The sequence below is a fragment of the Cajanus cajan genome, chromosome 4 (genome assembly GCF_000230855.2).
Source record: "Cajanus cajan strain Asha chromosome 4, NIPB_CcT2T_4, whole genome shotgun sequence".
NCBI lineage: Eukaryota > Viridiplantae > Streptophyta > Magnoliopsida > Fabales > Fabaceae > Cajanus > Cajanus cajan.
Window position 1 is genome coordinate 69,733,102 of NC_138520.1, and position 17,108 is coordinate 69,750,209.

Sequence of the window (17,108 nt, forward strand, 5' to 3'; positions counted from 1 at the left end):
TTATTAACTATTAATATTTTTATCAAATAATAGAATAGAAACAATTGATTTATGATAATCGAATAATTATTGTTAATAATAAATTTTGATAATTTTTAGTGACTATTATTTATTAGTTATTAAAATTTTTATTTGATAAAATAAAAATAATTAATTTATTATTTTTAAATAATTATAGTTAATAATAAATTTCGTTGTAATAAATAGTGAATTTAAAAGTTTTGTGATTTATTAAATGCGTGCATTAACTTTAAACAAGGAGCAGGTATATACTACTTCAGCCGCGTGGTATTCCTCAAACATTTACTTCAATTTCTTACTTCCTAAGCCAAAGAGAGTGAGAGAGTTTGATCCAAAGATGCCTCGTGGGACGCTTGAAGTTATTCTGATAAGTGCAAAAGACCTTCATGACAGTGATTTTTTCGGTATATAATGCAAATTCAATGGTAGCAGATACTAGTATATATTCTGTGTTTCATATAAATTGCTCCCTCAAACTATGCTTTAAAAACTTAGGGCTTAAATCCCTATATCTCTCAGTTATTTAATTATTTTTCAAGCCAATGCATCTTCTCCTAAATTTTTTTTTATCGATGCAAATTGAATATGTTTCATATCAAACAGTTTGCAACTGTGACACACTTTATTCAATTAACCGAGTTAGATCTCTTGATTATAGCCAAAGATTGATATCAACATAAAGGGGTGATCAATTTTATGTATTTATTTTTATAAACAGGAAAAATGGATCCTTATGTGATTCTCACTTATCGCGCACAGGAGCACAAAAGCAGTGTTGCAAAAGGTATGATTATGGGAGTGTTTTTGCTTATTTTTTCTTAGGGTTTGAGTTTGATTTAAAGTATATAGAAGTTACTGAATAAACTGTTGTTATTAAAGGTGCAGGATCTACACCTCGTTGGAATGAAAGCTTCCTTTTCACAGTTTCTGACAGTGTCTCTGAACTTAATCTGAGGCTAATGGACAAGGATCGGTTCCGTGATGATTTCATTGGTGAGACAAAGTGAGTTGAATTCCTCTTACAACACTTGTAACTTTATTATTCGGATATCTTGATTTATTTCGAATTTGATTCTGTTTTTGTTTTATTAATTTCAAAATCAATTAGTAAATGGCCTTTGGTCCTCCCCCAACAGGAAAAAGAATATTCTTGGTAGATGTTCTCACCGAAAATCTACGATCCTCCGAGTAAGATTGGTGAACCTCCTTCGCTGGTACGCTTATGCTCCAAGATGGGGTGGTACTAAGGAGGAAGGGTGTTTATAAACTACCCTTAGCCTCGACTTCTAAGCGATATGAGACTTTTAGGGAACAGTAGATATAACTCTAAAAGGAGTAAAAAGTTTTAAAAACAAAATTGTCCCTGATTAACCATTGAGTGTGATAGGAAGTATAGAAAAAATGGAAAGTTAAACTATTTTAATAATCAATTATGTAATTGGAATGAATTATTATTTGGTTAAGTTTATTCAAAAACAATTTTTAAATATTTAATTTCATTTTATAAAAAAATATTAACTTTTATATAGTAAATTAACTTTAAGAAAAATTCATTAAAAATGATCATAAATTTTAAATTTCACATTCATGAAAACAACTAACTATTTTTTAAAAAAAAAATCATATAAATTTCAGTGGTTATTCGAAACATATATAAAGTGTTTTCTATAAACAATTTTTTTCTTATAAAAAAACAGCTTAAATTGTGGGAATTATTTTTTCTGAAATACTTAAACTAACACATTTTCCATCAGTTCTAATTTTGTTTTTGGAAATCACAATTTTATTTATCCTACTATTTATTTAATTAATGAACATCATATCACTCATGATTATCGACTTTTCAATAAATTTTAATGAAGTTCACTCATGATTTTATAGTTTCGAAAAAGTAAACTAATGATAGAAAATGTGATAGAGAATTTGTTCCTAGTAATTAAAGTTACATTTTTGTTCACTTCTCTTTGTTTTCAACATTAATTTGTAAATTTCATGTGATTCTCTTTCTCAACTCGTGTGAAGTAGTCAAATCAAAGTGCTCTTGTTTCTCACATGTGCAGAATTGATCTGGAACCAGTGTTTCAAGTAGGGAGCATTCCAGAAACTTCTTACAATGTTGTGAAGAACCAAAAGTACTGTGGGGAGGTTAAGGTGGCAATCACCTTTAATCCTGAGGTAATTTTATCAACTAGAGACCATTAACCAACCAAGTATTGAGTTTGCCTTGGCACTTTAAGAACTTTATATATTGTTGAATTTTACACTTCTCCTTATATCCAAGTGGGTTAGTCTCATTTTTTAATTGACCTAATTGTTAGTTTCTCTCATATTTTTTTTCTTTTTTACTTTTTTGAACTTGCACTCAATGGAGCCTTAAAGGGTTCTTGCTTGCTCTTGTGCTTCTTTGTATTTGAGTTTCAGAGGTCTAATTCTCTCTTTTTGTTTTTGATAGAAATGGGTTGTTAGGGGAAGGGTTTTTATACAATGTTAATTTTTGCACAGGTCTAACTAATGTTAGGAGTGTAGACTTAGTAAGATGTGTGAGGAGTGTAGACTTGTGGCTGTTAATTTAGTCTCTTTCTTTTCTTTGAAAAAAAAAAGTTTTGAAACAAAACCCTTGTGAAGTATACATATTTCCTTTAATTTTCATGTTCTATAACATATATATATTGGCTTGCACTTTTTTATAAGCTATTGGCTTCCACTATTGATAAATAATAATATGCTTTCTATTATTGGTGCTACAACCCATTTCGTTTTGTAATTTCTGGTTGCAGTGGAATTGAGGTGGCTACAGCGAAGAATAAAGCCGTATGGAAAGAATAAGTTATGGAGTGCAAGGGAATCCAATTGGATGAAAGGATTCACATGATTACTAGCAGTGATATGCCTAAATTTCTTGGACCTAGCTATAATTATCTTTTTGAATAATAAGTTGTCACAATTTCAGTGGACATTTTGTTGAAATGATTTATAGAACTTGCATGATTTTCAATTCAATTTTAATTACCTATTTTCAATGATATTTTCCTTTCCAAACCCTTGGTGATCCATATCAAATATCATTATTCGGTAAAACTATTGTGATGTGTTTGGATTAGACATTGGCAATATTTGTGGAATAATCCATATATCTTGTTTTGTGTTTTAAACCTTCATCAATAGTTCCACTAGAAGAAACTTGCAATTTACTTATAGAAGATTTTATCCTAAACCTATAATAAGCTAATTAGTGACAAATATTTTCTCGCTAACTCCTCAGTGATCATTTACATGATGTTTATCATAAATCTCTTACTAGAAATATGAATATAATTGTTTATGACTCAAATTTTTTTCACAATTTCTTAGTCATTCCCTCCTCCAATTATCTTTTCCTAATTGCTTGTTATTCTGTTGTCAATTATCCCTCGTTAAAAGTTTAAGAAATGAGATAGTTGCCATCTACTTACTTGTAAAGTGAGAATTATTTTTTATTTATATACTCTTTAATTATTTTATTTATAGTCGATGTAAAATTTAAGTTTTTATTTATTTTTTTAATTGTCTTATCTCTATGTGAACTTGCAATGTGAAAATTATTTTCTACTTACATACTTTTTAATTATTTTATCTATATTTGATAGGATACTTAAATTTTTCCTAATTAATAAATAATTATCTCTAATAGTAAATTTTAGTGTAATGTAAATATATTTTTAATAGTTATTATATATTATATATTAATCATTAATATTTTTATTAGATAATAAAATAGAAATAATTTATTTATTATCGTTGAATAATTATAAATAACGATAAATTTTGTTGTAGTGCATTTAGAGATGGTCATATCTTCATTTTGGATGCATCAAATCCTAGATCCAATGTTGTTACGTATGATATTCGTGAAACTACTCAAGGCAACCTTTTGAGATCCGATGTGAAGATGAGATCATTTCTCTTTGAACAACTTCATTAGTGCTGCATCAACCATAATTGTGATTTGGATCAAGCTTGTTAATTTTAGGTTGAAAAAGAAAATGAAGTTTCATAAATATTTATCTTTTGTTTTGTATCCAAACAAATTTGTTGGTGCAATTAGCCTATCCGCTTACTACAAAAGACTTCGACTGTTAATAGTTGATTTGGCACCTAAGGATTTTTATAAGCATATATGTTGGAAATTAAAATTATTATTTTTATGTGATTTGAATTGGTTGTGTTGTGTCGTATGTTTGGAATTAATAGATATGCGGCATGATTTTTTCATCAAAATAAATGTTACTAATTTTATTAAGTTTTATATTTTTCAAATAAATTAGAGACAGAGAGAAAGGAAAAAAATATTAAGGCCAATAATGCAAATAGTTAATAGTTACATGACAATAATTCTATGGAGACAAAAGATCAATTCCTTTTTCTAGATTGTAAAAGACATATCCTAGTACAGAGTGAGAGGCTATTCAGCTTTAGCTACTGTAGATTGATATTCTTAATATAACAAAACCCCTAATCATGGATCTCACTATGTATTTAACTGCATATGTTAGGAAATAATGAAGTCAGAAACTCTAAGACTCTAACAAAATACATTTCTTTTAATAAATGCTTCTTTCAAGAAGTAATCACTATTTGATCTAAATCTCAATCACATACAAATAGACGTTTCATATCCTTTTATGATAATTGTCATATAACTATAAAATTTGAGGGTATGTTTGGTAATTATTCAACATATCTTATATTTTAGAGTTGTGTTTATCTTAAGTAATCGATAAATTAGAAGTAAATAGATTTATGCTGAGATGTTTTATTGTTAGGAAATTTTGATAGTTTTATGTTTAAATTACTGCAAGAGAAGGGGGAGGCAAAACATTGATAAAGAATCAAATCAAATACTGAGGTTCTCGGAAGAAAATCAATAGAGGGAATTATCATTTATTTATAATTATTAAAGCATTCATTTGTAATTGGGGAAATCAACATTTATATGTAATTAGAATAATTAAAGCAATTATAGGATAGTGATCTTGTCATTATTGTGTGCTTTTAAATTAATCATAATTGTATTCGTAAACCTTGGTTATGAAATAAAATTTTGATAAATGAGAAATAACAAAATATTATGATTTTTGTGAACTATTAATAGAATTTACTTTAATCACTTCATTAAAGTTAACTTTTTTTTTATCAATATTTTGTCTTTTAGGAACCATATAAATGATTGTTATTTTTTTATTATCAACAATTAAATAATGGTTAATATATATGAAGTTGTTAATATTATTACTTATATTTATATAAAATATTGATAAAAATTTATAAAATTGTAAAAAAAAAATTACATATATAAAATAATGACTAATAAATAATAAATTTTAACAACTAATATTTATTAGTCACAAAATCATATAATTTATTATTTAATTTAGTGAAAATTACATTTTTACCACCATAAAATTATTATTAAAAATTACTTTTGCGGCAGTGAATCTTTTGGAATATGTGAATGTCAAAAGAGAGAAATTCACTATGCATGTCAATGCCACTAGATGCTCCTGATAAAACCACTCATGACACCATTTTCAGAGGGTACAAAAATAAAATTGTATATTTTATATAATATGAAAAAATTACATGTTTAAATTATATAGAAATTTATTATAGGAAATAAATTAATTACAAATAATTAATTAATTGATAGGTAATATTCTCACTACTCAATAGAATCTATATCTGTTCTTACTAGAAATCTACTATAGAGCTGATCTGCCAAGTAAGATCGGTGAGTCTCCTTCACGGGTGCGCTGGTGCTTCAAGATGGGGGTGGTACTTGCAAAAGAGACTCTTATGCCAAAGTTAGGGTTTGTATGAGTAATAGTCTCGTATATGTAATGCACGTACCTTGGTGTGATTTAGGGTTGCTTTGGGCCTTGGGCTTGAGACGAAGTGTAATATGATTAGATAACGAATCTCGTCTGGGGAGAGATCCTCGGGGATCAGTTATGATTCATGTAAATACCGAGCTGATGTCACGTGGTGCGCGTCCGAGGTCGGTTTGCGTTGCGGTGCCGAGCTCGGAGCTCGGTTACGCAGTACAGATAGTACACTAGCCCCCCGAGCTCCGAAGGCCGAAGGCCTTCGGAGTTAAGGCCGAGCTCGCTGGGGGGAGGTGACCTTTCGCGTACGTTTGCTCGTTTTGGTGCCATGTGTCACGACTGTTCATTTCCTGGAAACGTGCAAGTGGCGTGTCATGGAAAATGACGGTTATACAATGATGAATTTGTAATTAATTGTGTTGTCAGGCGTGGCGGTTTTGAAATGTGGGAAACAACCCTTCTCTTTTTCTCTCCCGCGTCTCTTCCCATTCGCTTCACTCTCTTCTACTCTTTAGCTTCTTGGATACGATAGTTTTCAGTGCTTTCTTGTTTTCCTTTCGTCTTCATTTTTACAGTCCTTCTTCGAGTTTTCTTGATGGCTGGTGGTCATGGCGTTGGTTCTTCTGCGCCTGTCAGGGGCAAGGCGCGCGGCAAGGTGGTGGCTACCGGGAGGGGTGTCGCCGAGAGGAAAGAGTTATCCCCGCCTAAGGACCTGGAGCCGGGTATTCCTGGTTACGACTGGGTCAAGCGCGAGGTGGGGGTCGTCCAAAGTGTGTTCAGGTCGCGCTTGGAGGTCGATGCAGTTTGGAAGACGCACCGGATTTGCGACCCCGCCATTTCCCGGATGATTCGGCTCGAGCCTTGCCCGGCTGGTGAGGGTGTGTTCATGGGGAAGTCGACCGATCCCCCCCACTTTTATGTTTATCAGAGTTTCTTCAGGGACCTGGGCGTTTGTCTTCCTTTCACTCAGTTTGAGTGTGACTTCTTGAACTATATCAACGCGGCCCCTTGTCAGCTGCACCCCAATAGCTGGGGCTTTTTGAGGGCGTTTCAGGTTTGTGCGCGGTCTTAGGGCTGGAGTTGTCCCTTCGCGTTTTCCTTCATTTCTACCAGCTGAAGCTGGGTGTTCCGCCGTATGGCATTCTTTCTTTAAACGGGAGTAAAGAAGGGGGTTTGTTCACTCTTTACTCCCAATGTTATAAGAATTTCAAGTCTGAGTTTTTTCGGGTAGTCCTTGTGGATGTCGACCCTTTGGAGGATGGGGATTTCTATTTTGGTGGACTGCCAAAGTTCCCCTTTTACTGGTGCCCTAAACCGTCGAGGTTTCACGGGGTGAATCCTTTGGAGTTGATGGCTTCGGAGGCTGTCGTCGTTGAGAGTCTCTCGGCTTTGCCCCGCCCGTTGGACTACAAGTCGATCTTGTCGCTTGCGAACTCAGCACACCAGGAGAGGGTCCTGGAGGGTGAGTGTTTTGTATCTTGGTATTTTATTGAGGTTTGTGTAAACTTTCTTTTGCTAACGTGTCTTATCTTCTATTTGTAGGCCTTGTAGGGAAAGACATGTGGCTCGAGTTGAAGCCCTGCTTCAACGTGACCGAGCTCGGGGTTTCCGAGCCTCCAGAGGAGGAGGTTTCCCCTCTGAAGATCAACCGAAAACGAAAGAGGGGTGGGAGAGAGGTCGGGGGGACCTCTGCTCCTCAAGAGATAGGGGAGGTGGCCTCCGAGGTTATTGGAATTGGGGAGGTGGATCTTGCTGGGCTTCCGCCACCGGAGGGGGTCGGTCGTGTGGCTGCCGAAGAGGTGGCATTGGCTGCTGAGCCAGTCGTCCAACCCGGCAAGGCGCCGGCTCAAGCTGTTGATTGGGTTGCTGTGGTGAGTATTTTTCTTCTCTTAGTCTTGTTTCTCTTTTCTGGCGTTTGGTTTTGAGGTTGTTTTCTATAGGCAGGGAATGCTGCCGAGGAGGTGGTCCGGGGTGCTGTACCTGCTGCTTCGGCCGGTGGGGTGAGTCGTTGGCCCTTCTGTGGTATTTGGCGTTTTACCTTTGTGGTGACTTTTGTTCTTAGGAGAGTGTCCTTGCCTTTTGTAGGTGGGGAACGACACCAGGGTATCTGCGTCTACTTCTGCCAAGGTCCGTAGGGAGGGGTCGAGCTCCAGACCCCCTACCCTTGGTCCGGTGCCGAAGCCGAAGCGGCCGTACCTTGCGTATCGCTATGCGCAAGAGGGCGCGCCCATGCGGCTGGAGCATTTGAGTGCGTCGGAGGAGGTCGACTCCCTGTGGAGTGCCGCGGTGACTCTAGAGAAGTTTTTTTCGAAGGAGTCGTTGAGCACGACTGATCAGGCGATGATCGAGTCGGCTGGGCCAATGGGAAGTTTTGATGCCGCCCATATCTTCCTTCAGCGAGGAGCGGCCATTGTGGATTACTGGAAACACAAGTGGTCGAGGCAGCAGGAGGACATGGCGAAGTTGAGGAGCCTTATTCAGCCTCTGAAGGATGAGAATAAGGTCCTGAAGGAGGAGAATGGGGTTCTAACCGCCGCCCTTGGTGAAGCGAGGATGCAGGGGGCCAAGCTCTAGACGGCGAGGGGGGGCTCGCCAGGGCCCAGAAGTCCTTGGGGATCGCCCTTCGCTCCAACGAAGAGTATGCTTCTCGGGTGGGTGAGTTGCAGGGGCTGGTTACCTCGACCCAGGACGAGGTGATGTCTTCTCGGGAACAGGTTCGCTCTCTGGAAGATGAAGTCGCATTTTTGAAGGATGAGCTGGTTTCTGAGACCGAGGAGCGTCTCCGCGATGAGGTCATTATTGGTAGCAAAGAGCAGGAGATTGCTGCCCAGAGAGTAGACCTTTCGTCGCTGGAGGCCGAGAAGGTGGCGTTGCAGAGGAGACTTGAGGATGTTGAGCGCTCCATCGTGGTGGAGCATAAGAGGGACTTCCTCAAGGCTGCTCGTCAAGCCAAGCTTCTTGCGCCAGGGTTTGACTTCTCCGGTATGCATGTGGAGAAGGTCGTTCGCTTTGGGAAGTTGGTCAAAGAGGACGACGTTGAGGATAGCTCCAGCGATAATGCCTCTGTGTAGGCCGATTTTGTAATCGTAATTTATTTTTGTTTTGGATTCAAGTGTTGAATCCTGAGAACTTTGCTTGTATATATATATATGTGTATATTTTTTTACATGAAGGTTTAAATTTTGCCGTGATAAAACCGAGGTTCGAACTCGACTTTTAGCTTTTCGTGATGGTTCAGACTGGACCGTAGATTGAGTTTACGTGGAGGTTCAAACTTGACCTTAAAATTTTTTGTGAAGGTTCAAACTTGACCTTGATGAATCGAGCTTCGAATTCGACTGTAAATTTGCGTGAAGGTTCAAACTTGGCCTTAAAGTTTCGTGAGGGTTCAAACTTGACCTTACTCATGTCGAGGTTCGGATTCGACCTCGGGTATATCGAGGTTCGAATTCGACCTCAGGTTTTTCGTTAGGTAACCTTTGTGAGGGTTCGGACTCGACCTTACTCATGTCGAGGTTCGGATTTGACCTCGGGTTTTTCGTTAGGGTTCGTACTCGACCATGGATAGACGTGTTAGGGTTCATATTCGACCCCAAGTTTGAGTAAAACATAAAATAATGTGAAGTTAGAGAGATATAAGTAGAACGAAATGAGTTCTTTCATTGATTGTGTAAATGTGCCTCGTTAAAAACCCTCTCAGCCAAAACCCATCTTTCTGTTTTTTGGGACTAAAGACTGAGGCGGGAAAAGAGTGCACAACTCATTCGTACAGGTTTCAACTAAAATAAAACTTGAGATGCGTAGCATTCCAAGTTCGCGGTATAGGTTTTCCACTGAGCTCCTCTAGTCGTTAGGGTCCGTTCTCCAAGTCTTCTGTAACTCGGAACGGGCCACCCCAGGTGGGTGCGAGCTTCCCATCTGACGTGTCCTTCCGTGCTTTGCGTAACAACCGCCACACCAAGTCGCCCGCTCGGAAAGATCGAGGTTTTACTCGGGTGTTATATCTTCGGGATGCTCGGAGCTTGCAAGCCTCTTCGTGGATTCGGGCTTCGTCTTTGAGCTCGTCCACTAGATCGAGGTCGGCCGCCAGTTCTTGGGCGTTCTGTTCGCCGTTGAAGATTTGGCGTCTGTGGGAGGTTTCGCCGACTTCTACCGGGATCATTGCGTCGGCTCCGTAGGTCAGCCTGTAGGGCGTCTCTTGCGTGGTTGACTGAGGGCTGCAATGATACGCCCAGAGGATGCTGGGGAGTTCCTCGGGCCACTGTCCTTTGGCGTTTCCTAGTCGCTTTTTGAGTTCCCGGAGGATGACTTTGTTGGCAGCTTCGGCCTAGCCGTTGGTCTGGGGGTGTTCCACCGAGGTCGCAAGGTGTTTGATTCCGAGTTTGTGGAGGAAGTCCTCAAATTCCTGTGCGATGAACTGCCTACCATTGTCGGTGACGAGGGCGTGAGGAATTCCGAACCTGCAAATGATATTTTTCCAGGTGAACTTCCGCACGTTCTCGGTGGTGATTTTGGCGAGTGGGCATGCTTCGATCCATTTGGTGAAGTAGTCGATTGCTACCAGGAGGAACTTTAGTTGTCCCTTCGCGGGGGGGGGGGGGGGGGGAATGACCCGAGGATGTCCATTCCCCATTGGGAAAAAGGCCATGCCGACATCATGCGGTGGAGAGTTTTGGGCGGTTGTCGATGTGCGTTGCCGAACTGCTGGCATTCTTTGCATTTTTGTATGTGGCTTTGGCAATCTGACTTCAGAGTGGGCCAGTAGTACCCAGCTCGGAGTACTCTGGTTGCCATTGAGCGCGTGCCAGAGTGCATGCCGCATATCCCCTGGTGAATTTCCCTGATGACATAGGCTGCCTGGGGCGCCGTCAAGCATTTGAGCAGTGGAGAGGAAATACCACGCTTAAATAACTCATCCCCAATGATGATGAACTTGGTTGATCTCATCCTTATCTTCCGAGCTTCGTTCTTATCCTCGGGAAGGACTCCTCTTTCAAGTAACTCCAAATGCCTGCCATCCATCCCAGGTCTTCATTGTCACTCACGCTGATGATTTTGTCGTCTAGGCTGGGCGAGTGTAAGGTTTCCTGGATGATGGTCCGGTGCTGCCCGGGCCTTTTGGTGTTGGCGAGCTTCGATAGGAGGTCGACTCGGGCGTTTTGTTCTCGCGGCACATGTTTTATGGTGAATTCGTCGAAGGATGAGATCTGGTGGGACGCAGTGTGAAAGTACCGTTGCAGCATAATGTCCTTTGCCTGGTATGTCCCACTAAGCTGCTCCACCATGAGTTTTGAGTCGCTGTTGCAGCTCACTCTCCGAGCTCCAAGGTCGCGAGCCAGCCTTAGGCCTGCGAGGAGTGCCTCGTATTCTGCCTGGTTGTTGGTCACCTTGAAGCCGAACTTGAGGGATTGCTCCAAGGCGACTTGGTTTGGCCCTTCTAGGATGATACCTGCACCACCGCCTTTAGAGTTGGAGGACCCGTCAACAAGCAAGGTCCATACCTGGGGTTCCTCGGCAGTAGTTGGCGTGAGCTCGGCCACGAAGTCAGCTAAGCATTGGGCCTTCAGGGGTCCGCGACCTTCGTATTGGATGCTGAACTCGGATAGTTCAACTGACCAGGCGATCATACGTCCAGCGAGCTCGGGCTTTCTCAGGATTTGTTTGATGGGATAGTCGGTTTTGACTACCACATGGTGGCTTTGGAAATAGGGTCGTAGCCGCCGGGCTACGGTGACAAGCGCCAATGCCAGCTTTTCAATCATTTGGTATCTTCTCTCTGTGTCTTGGAGGACTCGGCTGATGAAGTAGATAGGTGTCTGTACCTTTTGGTGCTCTTGTACGATGACTGCACTGATGGCGTTTTCGGCTACTGCCAAATAGAGAAGGAGGTCGGTGTTGTGATCCGGCCTCTGTAAGATCGGTGGGGTTGTGAGGAAAGATTTGAAGTTTTGGAACGCTTCTTCGCATTGATCTGTCTACAGGAAACCCTTTGGCTTCTTTAATAGGGTGAAGATTGGTCCTGCCTTCTCCGCGAGTTTGGGGATGAAGCGAGACAGTGAGACTAACCGTCCGGCTAGGCGTTGGACCTCTTTCACCGTTTGTGGGCTTTGCATCTGGATGATGGCTTTGCACTTCTCGGATTTGGCCTCAATTCCTCTGCTCGTAATCATGAAGCCGAGGAACTTACCTCCCTGGAAACCGAAGACGCACTTCTCCGGATTGAGGCGCATGTTATGCTTTCTGACCTGGGCGAACACTTCGGCGAGGTCGGTAGCATGGTCTATTGCCGAGGTGGTCTTGACTACCATGTCGTCGACATAAACTTCCATGTTCCTCTCGATCTGTTGATGGAAAACCTTATCCATTAGCCGCTGGTAGGTTGCCCCTGCGTTTTTGAGGCCGAAGGGCATCACCCGGTAGCAGTAGTTGGCGTGGTCGGTGATGAAGGACGTATGTACCTCATCAGGTGGGTACATCATTATCTGGTTGTAACCCGAGTAGGCATCAAGGAAACTGAGGAGGGCGTGTCCGGAGGCTCCGTCGACTAACCTGTCAATGCTTGGCAAAGGGTATGAGTCCTTGGGGCATGCTTTGTTTAGGTCGGTATAGTCGACGCACATACGTCACTTCCCCGAGTTCTTCTTTACCAGGACCACGTTTGCCAGTCATGTGGTGTATCTGACTTCACGGATGAAGCCAGCGTTGAGTAGTTTCTGTGTGTTCGGCGATGATGGCTTCCTGTCTTTCGCCACCGACCTTCCTCTTCCTCTTGGCGACTGGTTTTGCCTCCCTGTGTATCGCTAGCCTGTGGCAGATGAAATTGGCATCTATGCCTGGCATATCAGCGCTGGACCAGGCGAAGAGGTCGGCGTTTTTGAGGATTTCTGTTTTGAGCTGTTGTCGCAACTCTAGGGTCAACTGTTTACTGATCTTTGTGGTCTGTCCGGGGAGTTCCCCGATCTGAAGGTCATCGAGCTCGTCAACGGGGCTGGGCCGCTCGTCGCGAGTGTCGGATCTTGGGTCGAGGTCGGTGACTTTTCCGTGGTCGGTGCGAGCCACGGTGGCGAGGTTGCTGTTGCATTGTTCACCCAGTGGGGCAACTTTCAGGCTTTCGGTATAGCATTGTTGTGCCACCTTCTGGTTTACTTTGACGGAGATGATCTTCTCGTCGTGTCTTGGGAACTTCATGGTGAGGTGTGGGGTGGATACCACCGCTCCGAGCTGATTCAAGGCTGGCCTGCCGATGATGATGTTATAGGAGGTGTCGGCTTCCACGAGGAGGTACCGAACCATGATCTGTCTTGAGTCCGGGGGTGCCCCGAAAGTTGTTAGTAGGTCCACACACCCCCGGGTGTGGACGCTCCTTCCTGCAAAACTGATTAGGGGTTCTATGTGAGGTTGTATGAGAGAGTGGGGGACGTCTAACCTGAGGAACGTTGGCCAAAATAGGATGTCGACCGAGCTCCCTTGGTCGACCAGGGTCTTGTGGACCTCCTAATTGGCTAACGCTACGGCTATAACCATGGGGTCGTCTTGGTTGGGGTAGACTCCGGCATAGTCGTCGTCGGTGAAAGTGATCATCGGCGAGCTCTGGTGCGAAGCGGGGGTAGTGAAGTGTACGTGGTTGGCGTTGCGCAAGTGCCTTTTCCGGGCCGAGCTGCTGGCGCCTCCTCCTGCGAAACCTCCTGCGATCGTGCAGACCACTTCCCGTAGGGGAGTTGATCCTGCTTCCTGGTTTACCTGGCCTCGCATTGCTCCGCTGGGGTTGAGTTGAAAGCTGGAGGGGTGATCAGAGTGTCATTACTGGAGTTGGGCGCGAATGCGCTTGTTTTCCTCGCGTAATGCCGCGAGGTTCGCTGCGTTGGCTGTCCGCACTGCCGCCAAGTCGGCTTCGTGCTTGGCATGCATGTTGCGCAGGTCAGTGTCATGCTGCTGTCGCATCTGTTCGACTTGGTCGATCAGTCTTCTCAAGGTTGCAGCGTCGCTGTCTGATGGAACTAGTTGAAGGAGATTGTTGTTCCTTCAATGATTCCATGCTAAGGACCGAAATGCCTTGAGGTTGACACCTTGAGGATTCTGAAATCTCCTTTGAAGAAGCTTCAATGGAGTAGAAGTCCTTGAAGGAGGTTCGGTTCTCCTTAGCTTGTTGTAGAAGCTTAAGGAACCAAGTCAAAAGTAGAAGAACTTTGAGAGAAAACCTTAGAGTGTAGGTTCTCTCGGTTTTGAGACTCTTGAGTGGGAGAGAAAAATCAGATTTCTATTCTCCAAATGTTCAAAAGTGAGTACAAGTGTAGGAAAATCAAATATATAGGGGAAGGTAGCTTGTAAGAGAAGCTAACCTTAACCATGGTTCACTAGGAACCATGGTAGGGTTAACTTAAACTCCCACGGTTTAGCTAGCTTCTAGGAGAAGCTAACCTTGACCATGGTTCACTTAAGAACCATGGTAAGGTAAGCTAACCTTACAAAGGTTTAGAAGCTTGCAAGACAAGCTTCAAACCTTTGAAAGGTAACAAGCAATTTTCGGCCAAAGGAGAAGGAACTAGCTAGGCGACCTTGAACACATTTAGCTCCATGATTTAATTTGAAAAACTTTGATTTGATTTAGTTAGGTTCATCATATGATGATGAAACCTAGCTAAATCAAATCTATGAAAAATTAGGAGTAAAATGAGTCCAATATGCAAAATTTTGCCTAGGCCCAGTTCTGGCCCAATTACTTGTTATACCCTCAAGCATTGCTAAATGTCACCCCCTTTTCCCTACTGAAAAAATATAAAATGAATGTATCAACTAGGGAGGTTAAATGGAGCTAAACTCTCCAAGTAGCCTACCTTAAAAACAATATACAATCACTAGGAAAAAGCAAAGTAAAGTGCCTCACAAATACAAAGGCAAAAATAACCTATACAAGAGACTATTTACAAAATATATGAAAAAGGTCTTTAATATCATCCCATTCCTCTTGGTTCTTTCAGTATATCACCTCTTGGATTCCTTGGCCTTGGCCATAGTCTATCATTGTCCATGGTGATAGAGTGTTCAGCGTCGTCTGTTGTGGCTTCTGGTGAATACCATACGGGTGGCCGATAAGGGCTGTCTCGATCGGTCCCACGGTGGGCGCCAAATGTTCTTACCGGAAATCTGTTGTAGAGCTGATCTGCCAGGTAAGATCGGTGAGCCTCCTTCACGGGTGCGCTGGTGCTCCAAGATGGGGGTGGTACCTGCAAAAGAGACTCCGATGCCAAAGTTAGGGTTTGTATGAGTAATAGTCTCGTATATGTAATGCACGTATCTTGGTGTGATTTAGGGTTGCTTTGGGCCTTGGGCCTAAGACGAAGTGTAATATGATTAGATAACGGATCTCGTCTGGGGCGAGATCCTCGGGGATCAGTTATGATTCATGTAAATACCGAGCTGACGTCACGTGGTGCGCGTCCGATGTTGGTTTGCGTTGCGGTACCGAGCTTGAAGCTCGGTTACGCAGTACGGATAGTACAATATCTATCCATAATTTTAAGAAAATAAATTAGTGATGTTAAATGTAAAAAAAGAAAATGTGATATATTACTTGATTTATTTCCTTTTGTTTCTCTCAACACAACCTTCCTAAGTATTTACATGAAGTGAAAATAAGAGTTGTCTTAAACTTTATCTCTAATTTTATTATTTTTATCTCTATTATCTTCCCATATTTTACTAAAATATTGAAATTAGATCGTAAAAATTCACTTGTTAATCGCTTATTTATAATAATATATCACTATTATTGATCACTTTTTTCATTGAGTCGTAGTCTTTAAAGATAATTTAGTCTCTTACAAATGTACAATAGGTTTAAAATTTTGTTAACAAGTGTATATTTAATTGCCAATTGTTTATAAATTTAGGTTTGATAATAAGAATCAATGATATTATTAATAATATTCAAATAATTATGAGAGCTTTATATATATATATTTTTGTTCAGGAAAAAAAATAAAAAAACTCAATGTCCTTGAATTACTTGGTTCCTAGTATCTCTTATTATATTTCTTCATGTTTGTGAAGAGTGCGGTACAGATTGAATTCACAACTTAAATCTTGTGCTAAGTTAATGTTTAAAACAAGTTGATCAATAGGATCTATCTTACAATCTTCCTACATGAACTACTTAAATAGTGAACTTTGAATAAGAACTAACAACAATATCCTTATTGAACTTTCAAGTGCTTAACAGCGAGGATTTCTTCTTAAGGGACATAACTAATGCATAATTTGTACATAAGAACTAACAAAACCAAGGGTTTAAAAAGTGTTTTTTTAATTTCTTTATAATTTAAATATATAATAAGATTTGTTTTTTCACGACAGCTGTTATTCGTTGCATTAGTGAAGATCATTTATTCACCCAAAAAAAGTCAAGATCATTCTAAAACTTTGAAATTCAATCACAATGAGTTGGCACAAATCTTTGCATATAAAAAGATAAGATTGATTTTAACTTTTATAACTATATAAGTTTTACAAGATTTGTATCTAAAAAGTAAAAAGTATTTTTTTATACACTAATAAAATTTCTTGGAGGAATGTGATATCAGGAGGCACCACAGATAAATGACACAAGTGAGGGGAAGAATTAAGTGGACTTAGTTTGTTTCTTATTAAATCCCACATTGAATAGAGTACTAAGTGGAAGTGAACTAATATATTATAAATGTAAGGTCTTTTCAATTGTCAAATCACGGAGCCGTGTGACGGACACATAGCGAACTATTCTTTCGCCTTTTACTAAAGAATACCGTGTGTTCATCACTTAAAAGCGGCATACGCTAGTTTTTGGAAGAGCCTTCTATATAGAGGCTCTGCAATATCAGTTTCAAATTTTGTTATGTATGTTGCTTCTGTAAGAGTCTATGTTGTTATCAGTTTAAGTTGATAACTGATATTTGGTGTGTAGATGAAGTTGTATGGCTATATGAAGATTAAATTAATTTATTTAAAAGTGTTTTAAATTTCTATTTACAAATTGAGATGAAGATTAAAGTTTTAAACATTGATTTCTTTAAAGGTTAATAAGGTGCTGTGTGTTTGTGTGTTTGTTTCTTGCGGCAGAAGCAGAGTTTCAAGGCCAAATTTAACTTCTCATGACCAAATTTCTTATTTTGTGTTTAGAAATCTATATATTTAAAAAGACCGATGCTAAAAATATTAAAAGTAAGGGAAATATTAGAGACTCTAGCAATA

General features: G+C 40.4%; 1 protein-coding gene and 1 non-coding gene across 3 annotated transcripts; both read left to right on the plus strand.

The window, feature by feature from the left end:
• Positions 1-220: 220 nt before the first annotated feature.
• On the plus strand, positions 221-3,773 carry LOC109803051 (16 kDa phloem protein 2). Of its 2 annotated transcripts, none has more exons than XM_020364511.3 (5): positions 221-425; positions 740-805; positions 907-1,024; positions 2,082-2,196; positions 2,799-3,773. In XM_020364511.3, exons 1-5 carry the CDS (start codon positions 236-238, stop codon positions 2,805-2,807), a joined length of 498 nt encoding a protein of 165 aa, XP_020220100.2. In that variant the 5' UTR covers positions 221-235; the 3' UTR covers positions 2,808-3,773. The 2 variants fall into 2 exon arrangements, with proteins under 2 accessions (XP_020220100.2, XP_020220099.2); XM_020364510.3 differs by having other exon boundaries at positions 901-1,024; positions 2,799-3,771.
• A 12,836-nt stretch (positions 3,774-16,609) lies between these two features.
• LOC114916151 (U5 spliceosomal RNA) lies at positions 16,610-16,727 on the plus strand. Its single transcript, XR_003804490.1, has one exon. It is a non-coding gene; the product is annotated as a U5 spliceosomal RNA (small nuclear RNA).
• Positions 16,728-17,108: the final 381 nt, after the last annotated feature.